Source organism: Helianthus annuus, chromosome 17 (genome assembly GCF_002127325.2).
Source record: "Helianthus annuus cultivar XRQ/B chromosome 17, HanXRQr2.0-SUNRISE, whole genome shotgun sequence".
In the NCBI taxonomy this organism is placed as follows: domain Eukaryota; kingdom Viridiplantae; phylum Streptophyta; class Magnoliopsida; order Asterales; family Asteraceae; genus Helianthus; species Helianthus annuus.
In genome coordinates this window covers 86,138,107-86,162,192 of record NC_035449.2, presented here as the reverse complement: position 1 = coordinate 86,162,192, position 24,086 = coordinate 86,138,107, and the positions used below count along the sequence as shown (strand labels likewise).

Below are 24,086 nucleotides of genomic sequence, written 5' to 3'. Positions count from 1 at the left end.
GAGCAACTTCAAGGAGATGTTAGTTTGTTGTTCAATATTGTTTATGATTTACGAGGAAAGTTGGAGAAGAAGTTTGGGCAAGAATTTTCTGATCCAACTGATGTTGAAAACAGAAGAAAAGCTATTGCTAAAGATGATGCTGAAAGAAGTGCTGCGATGGAAAAATATTTCACGAGAGTTACAGATCCAGTTGCAGACAAAGAGAAGGCAGAGAGGATGAAAAAGAAAAGAGAGTTAGTGATCTTGAAGAACAAGAATGTGAATCCAGATGATGAAGATGCTCATGCAACTCATCATTTAATGGATGTTGGTGAAACTCTCTATGATAAAGTTGGTAATCGTTCTGGTGTAGTTAGCTGGGGATATGACCATGATCGTAAGAGATGGTGGATAAAGAGAAAAGTTGGTCCTGTCGAGTGGTACAAACGTTCAGGACAGTTTCAGTCTTTCACTAAGGTGGATTTGACAGATTTGTCTAATGCACCTTATGTGGATGATAAGCCTGGAGGTGTTGGATATGCATTTTTTGAGAGGTTGAAGAGGGAGGTTCTTAAAGGTTTTCCTTCAATGCGTACGGCAGATTCCATTGTTAAACCAGCGAAAGGGATTAGAGATCCTTACACAAACAAGCGTATGAAGATTGTGCATTGGCCAGCTACGGATAAAGAGAAGACGATTCCGTTAGTGAGAAAGATTCCCAAAGGTGCACTGAAAACATTACACTTTTGGGCATATGATGAACGTCTTGGGCAGGCGGTGATTGTTTGTGATGGAGATGCAAGTTTTTGTTTGGTCGATCAGATTGACTTGTTGAATCTTGCTGTTGAAGATCTAGAAGTATTGGCATGCAATCAAATCAGAGCTACCGAGAAATATGAAGAAATTGCTAAGGGTTGGACGTCTGCTGTAGCGTCTGTTCTGCATATTCATAAGAAGGGATTCGGTGGATATAAAGATCGTATAAGTGGTGGTGATCAAAGCAATTGAAGTCAGAAGAACCTTCATGCATAAACCTAGGGGGAGATTGTTGGAACCCGAAGGTTTATTCATGTAGGTTATCATAGTTTAAGGGTTGATTATGTATTTGTTTAGCTTTTATGTTTTGGGTCGATAATGTAAGGTTTGGGCTAGTCCTCTTGGTGTCGCATGGACTTAGGTTAATGGCCCAGTTGTTTTGTATTTAAGCACATCTCAACATCTTGTTTGTGGTTGTTGATTTGGTGAGGTGTGGGTTGCGACACAAAGGGAAGGAACCGAGTTCCTGTTGATTTCTTGTATCAGTCATTGCTAGCCATTGAATGCAAGATTTCGGTTTGTGTTTTGTTTATTGTTTTCATCTTGATTATTAGTATATATTCTTGAATCGATTTGTGATTGATTTCCGCACTTTCACAAGTTAAACTTTGATATCATTGAGAGATCCTAACGGGTTTTACAATAAGCATAAGCTACTTTAAAATATAAACATAAGCCAAAAAAATAAAAGCTAGGCCAAACACCCCCGAAGTCTTGGTTCAGAAAGTATCTTGCTATGTTTGAGTTCTCGCTGGCGTGTGGGATTCAAACGGGTACGCAGGTTCGGATCAGAGGGGTTACTGTTGGTAATGTTATTCGGGTTAATCCGTCTTTGAAAAGTATTGAAGCTGTTGTTGAGGTTTGATCAGTGCTTCTTGATTCTGTTGTGAATATTTTGGTGGGTTTTAGATAGGGGAGGGAGGAAGAAGATGGGGGGTGGCCTTTATTTTTTTTTATTGTTCAGGGGTAATTTAGTCATTTCATATACATTTAACTGAGAAAATTAACATGAGTTAGTACTAAGGATCACCCGAGTGCAAAATTTGCAACCACTGGGACCAACTTTGTAATTAGTAAACCACTGGGACCAAGTCTGCAATATTTGCAAACCATAGGGACCAACCAGACATTTAACTCTTTTAATTATCCTTAGGTCTTAGGCTTTTTTTAGTCAAAACTTAAAAGAGCTCGCCTACCAACATCTTTCCAAACTTAGTTATTGCAGTTATTGATTTTTAAAGCTCCATTGTTTAGGTATCTAATAATAATTGAAAACAATTGTATATTCTGTTTTGATTTGTGTGGTAATTAACGTTATTTCAATATTGGTAGAGTTTTCTGTTTGTTTTGCTTAGAGTTTAATTTAATTTAATAGTTGGAATGTGGGTTTTAGAATTCTTGGATTCAAAATGTGTATATTTGAAGATTAGAATTGATGTGGGCCCAAGTGTGAAGGAACGGGCTATTTTGTACTTGGAGGCCTAAGACCGCGTAAGAAAAGGGCCTTCACTAAAATGGCCCTAACTTGGGCTACGGGGGTCCGTTTGGGACGTGCGACCAGGCGATTCGAAGGCGAGAACGAGCTCCATCTTGCTGCAAACGCCTACGGCGGTTTGGGTCATCGTCCGGGCCAAAAAACGCTTATTTCTATTACTTATTTGCATTTTTATGTTTTTTGAACTATTTTGGGCTTTTTGTTTTAGGCCGTGTGTTTGGCCCTTTATCTTTTTTAGGCCCGTTTCGAATTTCAGTCTTTATTTATATGTTGCTAAAGCTAATGAGAAGATCAGAATTGAATTTTGAGAAAACTGTTTTTTTCACTTCAAATTCCGTGGCCTTTGGGGTTACAATTTGGGGGTTGGGGAAGAGCTACACGGGTATTTGTAGAATCAACGTGTAATCTTCATTTTTTTCGTTTCACACGCTGCATCAAGAATACAAAACTACAATCATTTATTTGTGTTTTCTACTTTAATATGTTTGCTTAATTGGACCTACCCATGTTTAGTTTAATCTCTATGATGTTTGGTTTCTCATTTATTTACTTTTTCTATAATTCACCTCTGATGAACAAAGGTTGAGTGTCCCTGTGTTCAGTTTAATCCCTTCTATCTCTCATATTTTTTTTTGTGTGTGTAATTCACCTCTAAATGGCTGAGTTTCCCTTTGTTCAGTTTAGAATTAATATTAAGAGGTTATTGATTTTTTAAGCTCCATTGTTTCAGACCTAGCATTACGACACACCCCCCTCCAACATCTCCTTCGCGAATTAGAACCGAGCATCCGACATCACTCAGATTTGAGATAACCTTTTTATTTATTAACATTTGATTGTGAGAAATTTGACCCAACCCGACCCAAAAATTTTAGCGATTGGTTTTGAAAGTTTTGATCACCGAAAAAAGTGAACCCATAGGAAAAAAAATCCTGGATCCGCCACTGGGCACGAAGTCATATTTCACATTTCTATATAGTTTTTGAGTTATGCATACAAGTTGCTCGATGAATGCCGGACTAATTTTTTATTCACACTTGGATTAACTGATATTGGATTTTGGTAGGTTTTGATGATTGTTTATTTTACATCAAGATTTCTAATTTTGTTGTTTTTGTATCAGCTTTGTTCTTTGTAGTTTAGTTGCTAATTTTTGTGCATATAAGAAGACTAGAGGAACATGGAACATAGAAGTCATGCCTTTTTGTGACTTTCAGAAAGTCAAAGCTGGTATTCTCATACCTTAGTTTGATGCACATAGAGTAATTTTGTAATCTTCAAATTATTTGGATTCTAATAATTTTATTATAGTGGTTCGTAACTGATTTGGGTCCAGAAGATATGTGAGTTCAACATATGAGATCATTTAGACATCTGAATTGGAGTCTTATTTTTCTGTATTATCTCCTTTGTATGTTTTTAGATCTGCTTTACGGTCGATGCAACCCTGTTGGGTGAACCATTGTATCTATGTTTTACAGGTGACCAAATAGGTAGGTCGGGCTGGTTGAATAACATGTTTGGGTCAACATGAGTAAGCTTTCTCTATCAGTTAAAATGGGCGTGGTTGGCCTGAAATAGTCTGTCCAGTCCAAATTAATTCTTCTTATAGGCACTTAGTATGTCGTATATGATTACAAAAGTTTTATTATGTCAATAATAACCTACAGTTAGAAATAAAATGATTTAAGTGGTTTAATGCATTAGAAATACACTTTGGGAAAATTTTGACCCGTTTAATCCGTTTGGGCTTTTTCCTCTTTAACTTGTCTTTTTTTACCCATTTGACCTGTTAGAGGTGAAACATACACCGAATCTACTCATTATCATTTGTGTAGTAATTTGCTAGATTAACTGGAATGCATTTGTTCAAAAGCTTATGTGACGCTACAGGTTTTTTACCCTATACATGACCGGACTTTTTACCAGAACGTTGAACATAAAAGGAAGCTTAAATAGGAATTTGGTATTTCTTTAACAAGCTTGTTTTTGATTGCATGTAATGTAACAAATTCATCAATCCTTTTATGCTGATTAGGAATCGAACCATGGACCTTCGTATAGATATCACTGGTGTATTTCAAACATTATTTGTTTGCTAATATAATTTCCTCCTTTTACAGTCATGCACCAAGGTTGAACTCAACTTTATTTCACCTGAAAGTCTTGGCGAATGCATCCGCTTACAAACAGAAGTACAGAACTCTGTATATGCTTCCCAACAATCATAGGGCCAAACAACAAAAATTAAACGTAAAATTTTTTAAATTTCTGCACATAATTTTCTCATTAATCAAATCAAGAAACTGGAGGCCGGGTACATGTTTTTCTTTTACATTACCTCTCGCTTTTTTTGTTGTATAGATTGGGAAAATGGTGATTTATGCATTACACCACGTTGTATCGGAATTGTCGGGATTTATAGATTCAAATGGGCCCGCTGATGATCTTCAAAATCAATTCGCACAGGAGCTCGACATATTTTGGTGATTTTCCCTTTATTTATTAAGTACTTCAGTTCATTGGTGAATTTGATGATTATTTATGTTGTTTTGTGGATCAAATCTATGTCATCAAAGCCCACTGTTACCGACGAAGACGATTCGGGTACAAAAACGAAAGAGAGAAGAGGGCCAATTCTGATCGATAAATTCGCATCTAAAAGGCCAGCGGTTGACCCTATGATCGCTCAAGCGGTTTTAGCACCACCTTAACCCGGAAAGGCCCCCACTCCTGGAAAATTTAAAGACAATTTCGTAAAGAAAAGCGGTGCAGCGGCGCGTAGGCCGAAAGCTAAAGACGACGACAATGAAATTCACGATAACGAGACGTCCGAGCTTAACGTTGTGATCCCGGGTGCATAAAAGGGTAGAAAGTGGAGTAAAGCAAGTAGGAAAGCGGTTAGAATGCGGTTAGCGCGTGAGGCTGAGCCCGTTAAGGTTGAACTCATGGAAGTTGATGAAGACGGTATGTTAATCGATGAATTAGCGTATAATCTAATCTGGCGGTTAGTGAAGGTGAGATTCTCGGCCATCTTTACGCAAAGGGTATTAAGCCTGACGGGGTGCAAAAATTGGATAAAGAAATGGTGAAGATGATATGTAGAGAGTATGATGTAGGAGTTATTGATGTGGGTCCGGCTAAAATAGAGGAAATGGCGAAAAAGAAAGAGATTTTGGATGAAGACGATCTTGATAATTTACAACATCGACCACCTGTTCTCACTATCATGGGTCATGTTGATCACGGAAAAGCAAGTGTTTTTTTTTACCGTAAGTTAGTTTGTTTAAATATTAATTTGTGCTAATCAGCTAATGGCACTTATATGTTTTTTGGTTATTTGTATTTGACAGACAACACTTTTGGATTATATCCGGAAAAGCAAGGTTGGTACCAATGGTTTATTTCATTCACTATTAATTGATTACACTATATAATAAGTTATTTCCTGATACAGTCATATTAAATCTAGGGGTGCAAAAGGTTTTCCGGCAGCTGGCAATACATGTAGAGGCGTTAGATTGATTAATTTGGACCAAGAACCACCGTGTGAAGTTGTTTCACTGTCTTCAAGGTTTAAACATTCATTATGAGTACTTCACTTTATACAATTTAAGAAGTTCATAATTTTTTCCCAATATAATGAATAATAATATCTTTTTTTAATCCTTTTTTTTTTGTTTACTTTGACAACAAAAGTCAAAATTTAAGGGTGAAGTACTTCAGTAGTGTATTTTGGTTCAGTTTGACTTTCATGGCCAAAAAACATTTGTTATATCAGTGTAACTGTATCATATTTGTAAAATATGGGTAAATCTTGTTCTTGATTGTTGTGTTCCATTGTTGTGGCTATCTTTGTTTACGTGAAGCTTGACTTGTGTTCTACTGTTTTTTTTTTTATTAAAGATTGCAGATCTGCAGATGGGTCAAGATTTGAATTTCGAATTTGAGAAGTATTGTGTGGTAGATAGAAGCCTTAAAACTGTTTTTCGATCGCCTAAGCATTCGAATATCGAAAAAAAGGTTAGAAAGATACCCAAGTCTTGAAACAAAGTGTTTGTAAATGAGTATTTTACAGAAGTTAGCTTCAATCGTTATCGTAGTGCTTCGTGTCGATATGTTCCATTGATTAACTTAGCAGCCAGTATAGCGCCAAGGGGTTCTGTGTATCAAAGGTCCAAAGAATTGGGGAGACTTGGCAGAATCAAGGAAAATGAAACTGAAGGTAGGAAAAAAGATGGCACTCAAGTTCTGTGCATTTGCTTTTGGTTTCACGGTTACGTTGATATTAATTTACAACTAGGTAGACCAACTATATGGCTATTAACTTTTTTCCAAACGGTTTTAACTGTAATATGCATGTGAAACTCCCTTTAATATTGGTGTTTATGTGGCTTTAGTTCACTTCTCAAAGTCAGAACATGAAGCAAAGACGCAACAACGTGCGATAGTATTGCTCTTTGTGAATTGATATATTAGTTGTTTTAGCGAATTGGTATTAAAGATAAACTATGTGACACTCGTCATGCAACGTGGGCTAAAAACATAAGGAACCCGCGGCAACGCGCGGGCATTCCCACTAGTATTACTAGAAAGCCAATTAACAATTAGTTATATTTATATAAGTAGTTAGAGAGTTCCTTTTATGTTTAATATTTATATTAATATAACTACTTGTGTATTTAAATTGAAACGGAGATAAACGAACAAACAAAACAGATGTAAATAAACGAACATAAACGGATGTACACGAATATAAATGAATGAACATAAACGAACTTCCCCTTGAACAAGTTTACGGACAATTCATGAACGTTGAATTCATTTACAAGCCTACGTATGATACATACAAACTAAATTTGTTATGATCCCCTCTCCCTTCTTGTCAGAGGAGGTGTTTTATGAAGCTTTGTCTCAGGATCACTTCTATTAGCTCTCCCCTCTATGGTGTCTCTCACTTGAATACCGGTTCGGGAGGACAAAGAACAACTCCACAAGGTTTCCCAGATTGACAAAAGCCAGAAGAATTTGCTTTCAACCACCGTGTAAAAACTTGGCCATATAACTATAAAGTCTACATCCTGTTATAACAGAGGCGATATAACTATAAAGTCTACATCCTATTATAACAGATTTTCTTTTTATCATCTATTAAACAATTACTATATGGATTTTAGGATTTCCTACTTTTTAGTCATGTGTCTCTAGATAATAATAATAAGACCGTGGAAATTGTCTTTTTATGGATATAACGCTGACCGGTAAGACAAACGATGGTAGTTTGCACTTCCACCACATGCGGTCAAATGATGCCTCCAGAAATAATGAAAGTGAGATGGGGATGGCTTAGATTTGACATGGGTTTCTGGAAACAAACTTTTCAAATCACATGTGAAATTTGTGTAATAGTTATACATACACTTCACTAAAAAAAAGTTAACTAAATATATAAATGAGTAAACTGCCATTTTGGCCCTGTGGTTTGGGCACTTTTGCCATTTTAGTCCAAATCTCAAACTTTTTACATCTGGGTCCTTGTGGTTTGCGTTTTGTTGACATTTTAGTCCAAAATCCAAAACCCCCTTTTTTGACTGTTGAAAGCTGTCTATTTTATCCTTTAGTGCAGGGGCATTTTGGTCAAATAAAAAAAACCTAAAAAATACATCTAAAGTCTCTGCACACCAAAAACGACTTCTATTTGACACACCCACTCACACACCAACTCTCACTACCCTCACTCCGACCACCACTCCACCACCCTATTCCATCACAAAACCACCATGCCAAGTGCCAACCAAAAGGTTCAATCTTTATCCATACCCACATCAAGAAACAACAGATTTTTAACAAAAATAATATCTTCTGGCTGTTAGATCACCGGAGCCACCACCGTCAACCACCAGTAATCCTTCCAATTCCGTCACACCCGCATCATAAACCCACCATGGCAACAAAAAGCTTCAATTTTTATTCATACCCACATCAAGAAATAAGTAATTTTCAACAAAAAATCATATCTTTTTGCTGTTAGATCACCGGAGCCACCACTCTGCCACCATCAACCACCACTATTCCCCCAATTCCGGCAGACCCACATAAAAAAAAACAACCATGGCAACCAAAAGCTTCAATCTTTATCCATACCCACATCAAGAAACAACAAATCTTTAACAAAAATCAAATCTTTTTACTACTATGATGGCGGCGGAGACTTCCACATCCACCGTACACCCACCACCGGAGTCAACAGATTTGTTGACCATAAAAAAAGTGCATAAAAGATACGAAGGGTTGATGATGATCCGAAAAAAAGCTATTAAGGGTAAAGGGGCTTGGTATTGGGCTCATCTGGAGCCTCTTTTGGTTCAAAATCCGGATTCAGGTCAACCTAAAGCGGTCAAACTCCGGTGTGCCCTATGCGAGAGAGAGAGAGTGTGCACCGTTCGTTCTCCGGCGTCGTCTTCGTCACCGATTACGTCCATCTCACCGGCCGGAGTTGTCACTGTTCGTTCTCCGGCGTCGTCTTCGTCACCAAAAGGGCAACCACACGTGATGTTATCAGGGGGAAAAGTAGGGGTGTTCAAATTCGGATTATCCGCTTTTCGGATATCCGAAAATCGGATATCCGAAAATTTCGGATAGTTAATTTTGATATCCGAACCCGAATCCGAAATTTCGGATATCCGATTTTCGGATATCCGAAATTTCGGATACAGAATAAAAAAAACCAAAAAAAATCCATTTTCTGCGTAGATCACAACAAAACTTGTATTCGGTGAAAACCGTTATCCGAAATATCCAATTTTCATGTTTATAACATCTAAAACAATCAACAAAGTCATTATAAAATTCAAGCTACAATAGTTCAAAGTTTCATCCAAGCACAAACATTCAAAACAAGACTAATTCGTGAACACTTAAACAATAAAAAATGATGAATCCTGACATAAGCACTAAACATCAAATATCAATATCCTTGTAAACCTGTAATAAAATATAAATACGTATATTATTATGCAAAATGATGAATACAGTCATCAGACCCACCAACCGATCATCACCGCTAGCCTGAATCAGCTATTGCATAGTTTCTTCTGCTGAAATAGAGTGGCGAACCGACCCGCCGGCTTTAGGGCGGCCTATATGCATCTTGGAAACGAACCGGGTTGACCTTCGACTGGAGAAATCGGCAACAAGTGTGGATTTTAACGATGAAAATGGAGCAGAACTAGGGTTCCGGTGGTGGGTTCAACTGCGACAGTGGTAGGGATTGGGACAGGGGGTTTGGTTATGGCGGTAATTCTTAGTGGTGGGATTTCGTGGTGGTTGAGGGTGAATGAAGGTGTGGCCGTTGTAGGTGCGGCAGTGGTGGTGGATGTGGTGGTTCTAGTTGGGCTTAGCGGTGGTTAAAGTGGGTAGGGTGGAAGAGGCCATTGGTGGATAGGGTAGGGTTTGATGGGGAAGATAAGAAGACTGAGATGTAGGTTCTGATGCAGTGTGAGTGTTAGAATGGACTTAGGGTAAAACTAAATGGGTTGGATCATCATGGATGGGCCGTAAATAGACACTACATATATATATATAAAAAAAAATTATTTAAGTTTTTTCGGATTTGGATAATCCGATTATCCGAAATTTTTGAAAATTAGCATCCGAATCCGAATCCGAAACTTCGGATTATCCGATTTTCGGATATCCGAAATTTCGGATATTTCGGATACGGGTTTTCGGATATTTCGGATTCGAATTCAGATTCGGATTTTTTTGAACACCCCTAGGGAAAAGAGGATTTGGGTGCACTAGCAATGTTAGGAAGATAGAGAGAGAGAGAGTGTGTGCAGAGACTTTATAGAGAAAGATGTATTTTTTAGGTTTTTTTTTTGTTTGACCAAAATGCCCATGCACTAAAGGATAAAATAGGCAGCTTTCCACAGTAAAAAAAGGGGGTTTTTGGATTTTGGACTAAAATGGCAACAAAATGCAAACCACATGGACCCAGATGTAAAAAGTTTGAGATTTGGACTAAAATGGCAAAAGTGCCCAAACCACAGGGACCAAAATGGCAGTTTACTCTATATAAATTCGTCCACGAGGTTTCTTAATTTGTATATTCGTTAAATGTAATTAAGTAGAATTGAGCCCCACGCGTTGCGGGGCGGGGGACGTAAAACCGTGCAACCAAACATGTCGACAAGTTTAGGCTTACTATGTTTCATGTTTCAAACATGTCGACAAGTTTAGGGCACGGTAAAAATCGTGCCTGAACAGGTTAAAGACTTGTTAACCTGTTAGCGACCTGTTCATATTTGTAATGGATGTTATGATTCGACTTTAATGGATTTTTGTTTTAAAATTGCTAAGGATTAGTATGTTAATAACTATGTACTTTTTTTTTTGAAAGAAGAACTTCATTAAACCAAACGCCAAAACCCGAAGAGGGCGGCAAACAAACAGAAAAAAATTACATATTATTAAAACTACACCAAGCTTCCCACTTAACCACCCATCCTTAGCTCTCGAATTAAGCCAAAAAAAGCCGATAGATTTTATCTCCCGAATTATTTCCTCCAGCTTAACACCTTTGTTGTTAAATCTGGCCTCGTTCCTGGCCTTCCAAATACTCCAACATCCAATTCTAATGATACCTTGTATTATATCTTTTTTCTTCCCTTTAAGACCGACGAATTCATGCGATTCGACTAAATCCTTCACCGAAAACGCCCAAATAAATGGAATCTTGCACCACAAAGGCACTATAGACCAAACTGTCGAAGAAAAACTACACGAAGTGAAGAGATGTTCAGCTGTTTCGTCTATGTCACTGCAAAGCACGCAAGTTTGGTCCCCCATATTGATGTTCCTTTTCTTGAGAGCGTCCATAGAAGCCAGCTTGTTTAAACCAAGTCTCCATATGAAAACGTTACATTTACGAGGGAGCCATCTGCATATACTTTGAATATAATTGCCCTGCGGAATATAACTTCTAGTCAACAGCTCCTTGACTGATCCCACACTGAACTGATTATCAGCCGATCCTAACCAAAGGCAAACGTCCGCAGCTTCCTTGATAACCACATCGATTAGCAGAGTACAAAGGTCGATCATCTTGTCAACCTCCTGGCCGGCCTCCAACGTTCTTTTCCACTTCCAATTATAATTAGAACTTCCATTATTGTTGATCAATCTCTCAGCGACTTTACAATCTTTATTAACCTCCAAGTCAAACAAGGCAGGAAAACGATTTTTTAAAGAGCCCTCAATCAGCCATGAATCTAGCCAGAATTGAATAGTCTCCCCATTGCCCAGCTCCCCTTTAATAAAATCTTTAATCGGCTTATTGTCAATCAAATTGTTATTTAGCACTTTGACGATGCTACACCAACCCCCCCCCCCAATAGAATTTCTAACCGGAAAACTTTCCCTGATAACATTCGTTTTGTGAACCGATTCAATCACTTTCACCCATAGCTTATCTTTCTCCGCTTTAAACCGCCAGCCCCACTTAGGCAATAAAGCAATATTGATGTGTTTAAGCTTACTTAGACCCAATCCACCTTTTTCCAACGGGCAAGCCACCCGATCCCAGGCTGCCCAATGAATCTTGTTTGATTCACTACCTCCACCCCACAAAAAATTCCTAATTTTGGATTCGAGATCCTTAATTACCTGTATAGGGGCTTTGTACAAAGAAAAGAAGTAATTCGGTAGACTTTCGAGCACCGATTTGATCAACGTAATTCTCCCACCCATAGAAAGCACAACCGCTTTCCATTTAGCAAGCCTGGCATCTATAATATCATATACCGGTTTCCAATTGGCGACCCTATTCATGTTAGAACCGACAATCAACCCGAGATATTTAAAATGAAACACCTCCGCTTGACAACCGATAAGGTTTGCCATAAGATCCAAATCCTCGTTACTAACTCCGACCCCAAATAAATTAGATTTGGAGAGATTTATTTTAAACCTGAACATAAATGGAAAATCCTGAGAATACGAACCACACAGTCAATATTATTCCTCGACCATTCTCCCATAAGTAAAGCGTCATCCACGTAGAACAAATGAGAAACAATCGGACCATTCAGGGGGGTTTTAATCCCAGTCATAATACCTTCATTCTTTGCCTTATCAATCATGAACGATAATGCCTCCATCACTATGATAAAAAGAAAAGGGGAGATCGGATCCCCTTGTCTAATCCCTTTTGAGCAACCAAATTCAAACGTAGGCGAGCCGTTAACTAATATAGACGACCTAGCCGACTCCACACAACCTTTTATCCAATTACACCATCTTGAAGGAAAACCCATGTGCTCCATGATTGACAACAAAAACTTCCAATTCACGTTATCATATGCCTTTTCGAAGTCAATCTTTAGGAAAAAAAGTTTTTTCTTCATCTTCTTACCCCAATTGAATAACACATTAATAATCAAAGGGCCATCCAACATATAATTTCCCTTCAAGAATGCCGATTGAGATTCCGAAATCACCGAACCGATAACCTTCTTCAATCTAGAAGCAAGGACCACCGATATCGATTTAGTAATAATCCCAATAAGATTAATGGGTCTATAATTTTTTAAATCCACCGGGTCTTTTATCTTGGGAAAGAGAGTGATAAAAGACGAGTTACATCCTTTGCTAAACTTTCCAGTCTCAAAAAAACGATCGAACACTTTCATAAAGTCCCCCTCGAATAGATGCCAAAAAACTTTTATGAACTTAAAGTTTAGACCGTCCGGGCCAGGGGCTTTGTCGTCACCGCATTCCTTTAATAACTATGTACTGGTTAAGACTTTTATCAACTTTTGAGAATTTTTGTTTCATTAAACATGTTCCTAAATATGTGATATTTTTTGTGTCCCTATATAGATTTGTTAAGAGGTTGTTTGGTGTTGACTTGTTTTTAAACGGGTTGTGTTCTTGTTTTGAAAAAAATGACACGATAAATTATCGTGTCATATTCATGTTTAGCATCTTAGATCGTCGTGTCTTGTCTGACCTGCAACCTACTTTCAAATGCTATTTTGTTTTCCACTTTTCGTTTGATTATATATCTATATTAAAGAAAAAGAAGGTTTAACAGTGTCATATTACTAGCATACACTTGATCCCTATATTTTTTTGCATTTTATTTTACACTTCACAGAGATACAAACATTATATATCTATACTAATGCAAAAAAAAAAAAAAAAAAAGAAAGAAAAAAACGTTTTAATAGTGTGATATTGCTAAGGGTGTAAGGAGTGGTTAAACACCTTAGAGTGGCAAACCAAAAAAACGACCAATCAGAGTGCGCCATATCAATCAGTCAAAAGCGTTTAAACTTTGCTAAAAAGTGTTGGCAATAGTTTAAACACTTGCTGAAGTGGTAAACTTTTTTTATTATTTTTTTTGTACACTAGTTTATTTAATATTTAAGTTAATAAATGTAGAATAAATACATTAAATTAAAAAAACAATAAACTTTCATAATTAAATTAAAAACAACAAAATTACATTAATTAAATTAAAAAACAATAAAATTACATTAAAATGGACATTTTGACGTGGTTCCATTTCGTTCCGTTAAAAATAAAGGAGATTGTTGTAGCACATTCATATCGTTTTGAGAACCCGGTGGACCGGCAAAAGCATGCCAAAACCATAAGTCTTGAGAAGCAACCGCTTCGAGCATAACAGTCGGGTATCGGTGATCTCCTCGCATAAATTGGCCTCGATACTCTGTCGGACAATATCGCCAAACGAAATGGGTGCAATCAAGGCTACCGAACATACCTGGAAGGTGATGTTTTTCCTCATGAGCTTGGTATAAAAGTGTCATGTCGTGGCTTGTCGGTCTACGTAAGAACTCGGGACCGTATATTTTGCAAACCGTGTGGCAAAAATATTCTAGGCACTCGCGGGAAGTTCTTTCGGCCATATGCAAGTACTCGTCGTTCTCGTCTGGAGTGTTACCAGTTGCGAGTTGTTTAATAGCCGATGTCACCTTTTGCAACGGCGTAAACTCCTTCCTACCTCGCACATCGGGGGCCTCTTCAAACCACGGGTCGTTCTCTTCCACGTCAGCCACAATTTTTAGAAACAAACGTTTCGACATACGGAACCTATGTCCAAAGATATCTTCGTTGTACTTCGGGTCTTCGACAAAATAATCCGCCATGAGTCTCATGCCCCTCCTCACGTTGACGTTCAATATATCTCCTTCGGTTAGACGTGCCCGTGTCTTGAAGTTCGGCTTCTTCGATGAGATTTTGAAAAAAAAGAATGCTACTATCGGATGAATCGTCGCTACTCATGGGTGGGAACCATAACGGGAGTTCATCCGCCATTTGTTTTGTAAATGTTTTGGAAGAATTGGTGGTATTTTTTGGTTTGGTTAGATGTATATTTGAAGGTATTTGGTTATGGTTTGGTTTGTTATTTATAGTTTAATTTTTTAAAGAAAAAATATTTTTTTTTATTTTAAGCGGTAATATTACCGTTAACTCGCCCCCCAACGTTCACTTTTGTCCTTCCCCGCGGCGGCATGCTCTCCCCGCACCGCACAAGTCCCCGCCTCGGCAAAGGGTTGGCGGCGGTGTTTGCCGCGCGGCAAAACCCATTGCCGCACCCTTTGCCGACTCCACTCCGAACACCCTAACACGTACTTGATATCTATTTTTTTCTGTTCTATTTTATAACTTATGGTTCTCGATATAAAGGGGACTTCAATTTTTTCTTGGTTACACGCCTTTATTTATTTATTTTTTTTTTTTTTTGTTACATCAGACAATACTATACTAACATTTATTTTTATGTTTTTTGATCAATGTAAAACACATGTCGATATCCTCTTAGCATTATAAAAACTTTCCTTTTTGAGTGTTCTTTTTCGGTTGCTATACCGAATGTCGGTAACGTACCGTTACAATACGAATCGAACTGATACTGAACGAATGTCCGCCACATAACACGGAGAAATCACACTAGTTTCTATTTTATTTTTTAAAGCTAAATATCCACTTTTAACATGATTTATTAAGTTTCTCATTCAACTGGTGTACTAATTATATTTATTTCTGATATTGTTTGCATTTTACTTTGGTAAATTTGATATCTAGTTATGATATAAAACATTAATTATAAGTCATTAGTTATAAGTCTAAATGGGGTGACTATTATGTGGTACTTATAATTTGGACAAATGAAGTAAACTTGTAAAACAACAAAAAGAAATATACAATAGGACCCTTCTTATAAATTTTTAAATACCCTGTTATATAAGCATCATATCTAAACACCAAAGCTGGCGTTTATTTGTTTGTCATGCATAATGTGTAGTATGCACATAATTGATGTTTGACAGATTCCCAATTTTGTGCCACGACCAGTGGCGGATCCAGGATTTTTCGTCAGGGGGTGCAAAAATTTGTTGATACACAATGTCTAAAGCCTGCGTCTTTGTAATGCTAGTTTAATGTATAGGGTCCAGATAGGTCATTTTGTGTTAGTACAGGGGGTTAAAGTGTAAATTTATGAATTTCATGTCGTAGGTCCGCTTTTGTGGCATGTGTCCACAAAAGCGAACTAGCCTAGTTGTCTGGACCGCTCTTGTGGACATGTCACATGAGCGGACCGCTTTGTCTATAAATACCCCCGTAGTAGTCTTCATTTGTAACGTCTTCTGGAACTCAACGTCGAACTGTTGTCCGTACGACAAGCGTTATAAAGTGAAGAAAAAGTATTATAAGTGTGAATTCTCTGTTTCTACTCCATTCTGTTACGTTTTTCTTTGTATCATGCTGAAAATGTGTTTCCGCCACATTTTCAGTAAGCACTAGCTCTGATTGACTCACTCGAGAGGTCAAAACTGATCCTACAATTGGTATCAGAGCCAGTTGCGAGTTAGTTTGCTAGATACGAAGCGTTTTACACGGACTTTTGTAGATTTGGACTGTTTGAACGGTGGAAATGGACTGAAACTTGGACAACAGATGTAAAACACACTAATAACAAACCCTTGAAAGATTCGGATCAAAATACGGCCTAAAAGTGACCCAAAAACCCTCGTGAAATAGGTTCACGCTTACGTCATGCTCCTGGTTCGCTTTTCTGGACCGCTCCAACGTACATTTTAAGCTGTTTCTGGTCCGCTCCAGTGTCATCTGTGGTTCGCTCGATAGTCAGTTGTCTGGTCCGCTTTTAGTGCAACATCCTGGTCCGCTCGAAGTGCTCATTTCTGGTTCGCTCTTAGGGTAATTTCTGGATCGCTCTTAGTTACAGTTGTGGTTCGCTCGAAAGTCATTGTGGTTCGCTTATTCAGCCACTGTGGTTCGCTCATTCAGACTGTTTGAAAAATTTTTCCGTTACGACTGAAAATGGAAAGCCAAGATTTTTACAACATGTTTGCGGGTAGTGGTGGAGTTACTCAGAGTCCTGCTAGCATCATTCAGAATGTGAATCTGGAAAACGAGCTTGGAACGATGCAGAAACCTCCTAAGTTGATGAGTTTGGATGAATATTCAGGATGGTCCGGGAGATTCAAAAACTGGGTGCAGGCAAACCATCTAGAGTGCTGGATAAAAATCGAAAGAAAGTATGTTCCTCCGGTAGACGGGTTGAATATGTTGAAGACCATCGCAAGTCTTACAGAGGCAGAACAGGTCGAGTTCAAAGCAGAAAAGAAGATGGTTAGCATTCTGCAGCAAGCGATAAAAGAGGATATTCTAGTTCTGCTACAGCATGATGATAGTGCACAGTCGATATGGCAAGCTTTGGAACAGAAATTCAAAGGCAGTGCGTCGATGATCATGAGTAAGAAAGCACTGATAAAGAAAGAATTTGATATATTCACGGGAATTAAAGGTGAATCGACAAAGCAGCTTATCGAGAGGTATTGTCACTTGGTGGTAGAGATGAGAAGGTTGAATATCGAAAAGACGAATGAGGAGTGGATAGACAAGTTATGTGATGCACTTCCCTATGAGGAATGGGGAACGTATTTGATGATGTTGAAAAATAGTTCAGATTTCGTGAACTATAGTTTGAGCGTGTTTATAGAGAAAATTGAAGCTCATGAGTTGGAGTTAGTGAAAATCAAGAAGATGAATTCAGCGAATATGCCACAGGACGTGTCTTTGTATTACAAGAATAGTCCGGCAGCTACTAATGTTCAGAGTCCGAAGATTCAAACCGGGTTTAGTGCAGACAACACTTCATCTGCTGCTCCAAATACCTATCAATCGAGTCAGTCGACTCCATTTGCTAACTACGAGCCAAATGTTAAAGTCTCAGAGCAGAATTCTCCTCAAAGTTCTACAGGGTCAAATCAACATACGTTTGTGTCCGGTGTGCAGTGTAACATTGCGGTTAACATCAAGAATGGGAATGAAATCACCGAGAATGCAGCCAAGCAGCACATTGCGTTACTGGCATCAGTTCTGGAAGCTTATGAAGGTTTGGTCGCTGGTAGGATCGGTAATCCCGATATGACTAAAGAGGATTACGATCAGATCGATCCGGAAGAACTGGAACTGATAGATATAAAGTGGTGCATGGCGAGTCTGGTTAGAAGAGCTCAACGCTTTATGGAAATCACGGGTAGAAGCAGTTTGTCAGGTCCTGATCAGAAATTGGGGTTCGATAAGACAAAGGTTACCTGTTTTAAGTGCAAAGAACGAGGTCATTTCAAGCATGAGTGTCCGAATCGTGAAGTGCATAATCATCAGAACCCGTTCACAAATGATTATTACAGACAGGTTATATATCACCGCCCAAATCAACAATCTGCTGTTCAGAGACCTCAGATTGAGAACAAACCAGAGAAGGCACTTATCGTAAACCAAGATGATGAAAAAGTTGCGTCTGGGTTTAGTTGGGACAAGTATGTTCCAGGAAAGGATGATCGAGCAAAGATGGCTGAGGTAGTTGAAATTACCGAGACAGTTGCAGAGTCAAAGGTTAGCGATGAGGTGGTTACTGAGAATGTCGGTGAAGTAATTTCTGAGAGTGTAGTTGAGTCTGATTCTGAGGTGGTTGAGGAAGTAGTTACTAAGATGGTTGATTATGTTACTGAAAGTGTGATCGAAGAAGTTATGGATGTTGCTGATCAGATGTTTCCGGAGGTTGTTAAACAGGTTTCTACAGATAGTTCTGCAAAAGCTGGGGAATCAGTGACTGAATTTCTCAATTTTCATTCACGGCAGGAGGAATTTGTTTATACAATGAAATCTATTTTACCTCCTAACGTTTTTGATTCTTTTGCAGATTATTTTGAAGAGCCAAGAACTGGAATGTGTCCGAGATTTGAAGCAGAGAAAGAAGCAGCTGAGGAGGTGATTGATGTTTCGAAGGAAATGAATGAAGAAGCTCTAAAAGAGATTGCAGATAAAGCATTGATGAGCAAGTTGAAAGAGGTAGACACAGATTTCCAGAGTCAGTTGATAAGATGTCAGGTCTAGGAGAGGAAACTGGAGTCATAGAGGTCAACTTGGTCAAAATGTCTGAGTCAGAGTCAAATCTTGTTGGTAAAGTTGTTTGTAAGGATGAGATTATAGTTGAAAAGGTTTCAATCCCCGATACGCCGTGTCTAAGTTTTTCACAACCATGCACGGGGTGTCTTGAAAAAGACACCAAGTATCAGGAATTGAAACAACATGCAGATTTGGTGAAGTTTGACTTAGAACAAGTAAAAGAGGCATACGACACATTGTCTAGGTCAATAAAAATGATCCAAAAAGAGAGTCTTGAAAACGATAAAGCAACCAAGCTGGCACAATCAACTTTATTTGATAAACAGAGAGAAGTCAATTTTCATTTAGATACAATCGCATCTTTGAGAAAAGAGCTTGAGTTGACTAAAATTGAAAATGATAGAATTGATCAGAAATTGATGAGTTATGTGGCGTCATCATATGTGTTAGAGCAAATTGTGCCACAACAGCCACATGCTTCACCTGCCTACAACAGTGTTCCACCCCCAATGTGGAATCATTATACACAGAAATATCCAGATGGGGTGAAAGCTGCATTAAACATCAAACTGAAAACACTTGAGAATGATTTACCTGATAACATTGATATCACTTTCACTGCGTCTGACACTGATAACGAATCCCAGGTTATCAAAAATGTTATTGATCAGGTGTTGGACGATGATAGTGAGAAATCTGAGAAGGCAAAATCAGTGGAGTCCGGTAGTGATTCTGAGGAGGACGGAAACTTTTTAGATCGTTATTTGTCAAAAACGGATAAAAGTGCGGATGATGATTCAATTATGGTGGCTTACACTATGGTTGGGTCTGACAAACTTTACTCCAACACTGAGTTTCCGCTTCAGAATGTTAAATTTGAGAATGTTCAGAAAGTGTTTAAGCTGATTGAGCTGAGCGTAAATGAGTTAAAGAAAAATGATTTCTTTTCAAAACTGAATAAGTCAGTTGGTTCGTCACGTCCTACTAGTCCAGAAAAGGTAGAGGGGTGGGTAAAAACCAAAACAAGAAAAATCAGTTAAAGAATAAAGGTATTGGTTTTGAGAAGAAAATGACTAAGCAGGTGGTCAAGCCAAAAGATAGGATTGATGATGTGTTTGTCGCTGGTCCTAGCACTGAAATTGAAAACGATTATATCTTTAGTCAAAAGCTCGTGGACGACTTCAATGCAACGCAAAAGCTAAAAGTGGAAACTGTCACAACCACTTTTGTAGAATATGATAAGCGTGTGTGTTATCGCTGCAATGAAGTTGGCCATATGGTGAAGCAGTGTAAGAAAGTGATTGAAAAACCGGTTGTGGTAAAAGCTGTTAATAAACAAATGGTTGAGAAACCGAAGGTTGAAAAACCTAAGGTTGAAAATAAAAATGTTTCAAAACAAATCATTCAAAAACCTTAACCAAAATCACCGGTCGTTGCAAAAGATAAACAAGTGTTGGTTTCACCGATCCGAATTCTTAAATGGGGTGAAAAATTGAAGTCAGAGGATAAGCCAAAATCGACTTTCGAGATTGGCGAGTCTTCTAAGTCTTCCAAGACTTCGAAATTTTACTCTAAAGCAAAAACTTTTGAAAATCAGTCATGGGTTGCAAAATCTAAACCATCTGGTGAAATCAAAAAGATGGAAAGTGTGTTGAAAAATGAGTCAAAGTTTGAAAAAGATGATGTTGTTGTGTTTGAGTCTGAAATTGATCAGTTTTTGTCGGAATTTCCCAAACTTCATAACAAAGTAAAACAAGATAAAAAGGAAATTGAGTCAAATGTCACATTTAACTTTCCAAAAACAACTGAGAAATGCAATGTAGTTTTTGGATCAGTGTCGGAAGTTAAAAAGTCGTGGGCATCATTGTTTAACTGATGTGTTTGTGTACTAATTGCAGGAGCTGCCCAAGTCTGTGCTATCCAGGTGGATAATGGACAGCGGAGCGTCGAGACATATGACGGGATCCTTAGCTCTATTATATGATGTCAAATCAATTAATGGAAGCTACGTTGGATTTGCTGGTAACCAAGGTGCCAGGATTGTTGGTCAGGGAAAGCTCACAAACGGCATCATATCTTTTGACAAAGTGAATTATATTGTTGAATTGACGAACAATTTGTTAAGTATTTCACAAATTTGCGATAAAGATTTTAGCGTACATTTTACAAAAACAGAATGTTTGGTTTTAAAGCCAGGGTTTAAAGTCCCTGATGAGTTAGTGCTGTTGCGTGCTCCTAGGGTTAATGATCTTTACATTTTAGACATGAGCACTGCAACACCAACAACTCCTCAAAAACAATGTTTTGTGACAAAATCTAAAGCAACTGAGAAAGAGTCAGTTATGTGGCACAGAAAAATGGGTCATATACACGTTCGTAAAATGAATTTTCTTGTGCACAACGATTTGGTAGAAGGTGTGAATGTTAAGAATTTTCATTTACCTGACGATTGTGTTGCTTGTAAGAAAGGTAAACAGGTACGGAAGTCTCATCCGCCAAAGATGCTCAACACCATCCGGTTACCTCTCGAGAGATTGCATATGGATCTCTTCGGGCCGGTCAACGTCAAAAGCATCAGTGGAGATTCTTACTGTTTGGTGGTTACGGATGATTATACAAGGTTTTCATGGGTTGTTTGTTTGGAAAAGAAGGACGAAACATTCGATGCTTTGATGGTTTTGTTCAAAAAGATGGAAATAGTGTACAAGCTGCCGATCAGAAGAATTCGGAGTGATAACGGAACTGAGTTCAAGAATAACAAAATGTATGAGTTCTGCAACGAGAAAGGGATACTACATGAATTCAGTGCGCCATACACACCACAACAGAACGGCGAGCTGAACGAAAGAATAGAACCCTGATTGAGACCGCACGTACTATGTTGGCCGATTCCAAGCTTCCGATTTTCTTCTGGAGTGAAGCAGTGTCAGCGGCTTGCTATACACTAAATAGAGTTCTAACAGTGAAGAAATATAAAAAGACTTGTTTCGAGCTGTTGCATCGCTATAAGCCAAATCTTGAGTTCTTGGAACCTTTTGGCTCTCCGTGTACTTTCATAGATGCTGATGGTAAATTCGGAGCGAAAGCGAATGAAGGATTTTTCGTAGGTTACGCCAGCCCGTTAAAAAGGGTATTTGTACCGTGTCTGGGAAAAGTGATTCAGGTTCATCATGTGGATTGTCAGAAGCACACGCCATCGCAACAACTTCCCGGACAAAGATTCCTATTTGACTACGACAAACTCTGGGAATCGTTTCATCTGCCGTCCGAGCCGAGTGAGGAGGAACTTGCTCTCATGTACTTGTATCAGCAAAGTCAGTTGCAAGAGCCAGAATCTAGACCGCTAGATGTTCCTACGCCCACCGTGGGTACTCACGATGATGAAGCAGGACCGAGTGGAACCGTTCATATACCGCCAGAGGAACCAGAGGAACCAGCTCCGTCATTTGACATTTCTGACGACTCAGAGGAGGAACCCGCTCCTACCTTTGACGAGGAACCAAATGAGACATCAGAGGAGGTTGTTGATCAAATCGTTGATCTCGACATTTCAAATCTGGAATCGGAAGTTGTAGTGCCTGATACTGTGATGCCACGGACACTGTCTTACCACCCTTCAGAACAAATTATCGGCGATCTACAGAGTGGTGTCAAAACGAGACATCAGATAGACCAAGCTTTTACATGTTTTTATTCAGATATTGCTGATATGCAGAAAGAAGTCTCATTCAAATGTTTTATTTCGCAGATAGAGCCCAGGACTTACAAAGAAGCATTGACCGAAGACAGTTGGGTGAATGCTATGCATGAGGAACTGCAACAGTTTGAAAAATTGGGCGTCTGGAGACTTGTTGATCTGCCCAAGAATCAGAAGTTGATAAAGACAAAATGGGTGTTTAAATGTAAACATGACGATAGAGGAGTCGTGGTGAGGAACAAAGCACGTCTAGTGGTTCAAGGCTTCAGCCAACAGGAGGGTATAGACTATGAAGAGGTTTGCGCGCCGGTCGCAAGGCTTGAAGCTATTCGTATCTTTCTTGCCTTTGCATCCTGGAAAGATTTCAAAGTCTATCAACTCGATGTTAAATCCGCGTTCCTATATGGCAAGATTCGAGAAGAAGTTTACGTGGGGCAACCACCGGGGTTTGCAGATCCACTAAACAAAGACAAGGTGTACTTACTGGATAAAGCATTATACGGTCTACACCAGGCCCCGAGAGCCTGGTACGAGACTCTCTCGACCTACTTGCTGGACAACGGGTTCACAAGAGGAACAATAGACAGCACCTTGTTCACTAAAGAAGAAGCAGGCCATTTGCTGACTGTGCAGATCTACGTTGATGATATAATTTTCGGTTCCACCAACGACGATTTGTGTAAAAAGTTTGAGAGAGTAATGAAGAAGAAATTCGAAATGAGTTCAATGGGGGAGATGAAGTTCTTCCTCGGGCTGCAGGTAGAACAAATGCCTGACGGAATCTTCATTCACCAATCAAAGTATGTAAAGGACGTGCTCGATAAGTTTGATATGACAGATTGCAGTCCTGCATCAACCCCCCTCGCACAGAACCATGGTATTTGTCCGGATGAACAGGGAGTGAAGATGGATGAAACGTTATACCGATCGATCATTGGGTCTTTAATGTATCTCACAGCTTCCCGTCCCGACATCATGTACCCGACATGTCTATGTGCACGATATCAGTCGAATCCGAAGCAATCGCACCTGACGATCGTCAAACGCATCTTACGGTATTTGAAGGGTTGTCCAAGCATCGGCTTGTGGTACCCTCGTTTGGGTGATTTTACCTTATCCGGTTTCGCTGATTCAAATTTTGGTAGCTGTAAGCAGAATGCAAAGTCCACCACTGCTGGGTGCCAGTTCTTCGGAACTCGGCTCGTTACCTGGCAGTGCAAGAAGCAAACTGCAGTTGCGCTCTCCACGTGTGAGGCTGAGTACGTCTCAGCCTCTAGCTGTTGCTCGCAGATCCTCTGGATCCAACAGCAGATGCGCGACTTCGGTCTGCAATTCTTGGATACGCCGATATTTGTGGACAATGAAGCGGCCATAAATGTTACTAAAAATCCGGTTCACCATTCGAAAACAAAACACATTGAAATCCGTCACTATTTTATTCGAGATTGTCACGAAAAGAAATTAATACGGATTGAACATGTGGGCACCGATGATCAGAAAGCTGATTTTTACACAAAACCGTTTGATAAAAAGAGATTTTATTATCTTTTAAGGTTAAATGGGATGAAAAATCTGCAATCTGGGAGGGTTATCGAGTGTGAAGCCGAATTGGGCGGCGATCTGACTTGAACCGTA

General features: G+C 38.9%; 1 protein-coding gene and 1 long non-coding RNA gene across 10 annotated transcripts; one reads left to right on the top strand and one right to left on the bottom strand.

The window, feature by feature from the left end:
- Window positions 1–1,696: 1,696 nt before the first annotated feature.
- On the top strand, window positions 1,697–6,667 carry LOC110922444. Of its 9 annotated transcripts, none has more exons than XR_004887363.1 (7): window positions 1,715–2,049; window positions 3,414–3,520; window positions 4,414–4,543; window positions 4,655–5,562; window positions 5,644–5,676; window positions 5,748–5,864; window positions 6,197–6,667. It is a non-coding gene; the product is annotated as an uncharacterized LOC110922444 (long non-coding RNA). The 9 variants fall into 9 exon arrangements; XR_004887366.1 differs by lacking the exon at window positions 1,715–2,049 and having other exon boundaries at window positions 2,734–4,543; window positions 4,655–4,776; window positions 4,870–5,562; window positions 6,197–6,313; window positions 6,429–6,667; XR_004887361.1 differs by having other exon boundaries at window positions 1,697–2,049; window positions 3,414–4,543.
- A 6,800-nt stretch (window positions 6,668–13,467) lies between these two features.
- LOC110924401 lies at window positions 13,468–14,463 on the bottom strand. The gene is made up of 2 exons (XM_022168411.1): window positions 14,079–14,463; window positions 13,468–13,472 (listed from the first exon to the last, which is right to left on the bottom strand). The coding sequence occupies exons 1-2, from the start codon at window positions 14,461–14,463 to the stop codon at window positions 13,468–13,470; spliced, it is 390 nt and encodes a 129-aa protein (XP_022024103.1).
- Between the last annotated feature and the right edge of the window lie 9,623 nt (window positions 14,464–24,086).

Bases quoted from the DNA above. Each gene is read 5' to 3' on its own strand.
- LOC110924401 (XM_022168411.1), bottom strand. From the start codon at position 14,463: ATGGCGGATTATTTTGTCGAAGACCCGAAGTACAACGAAGATATCTTT.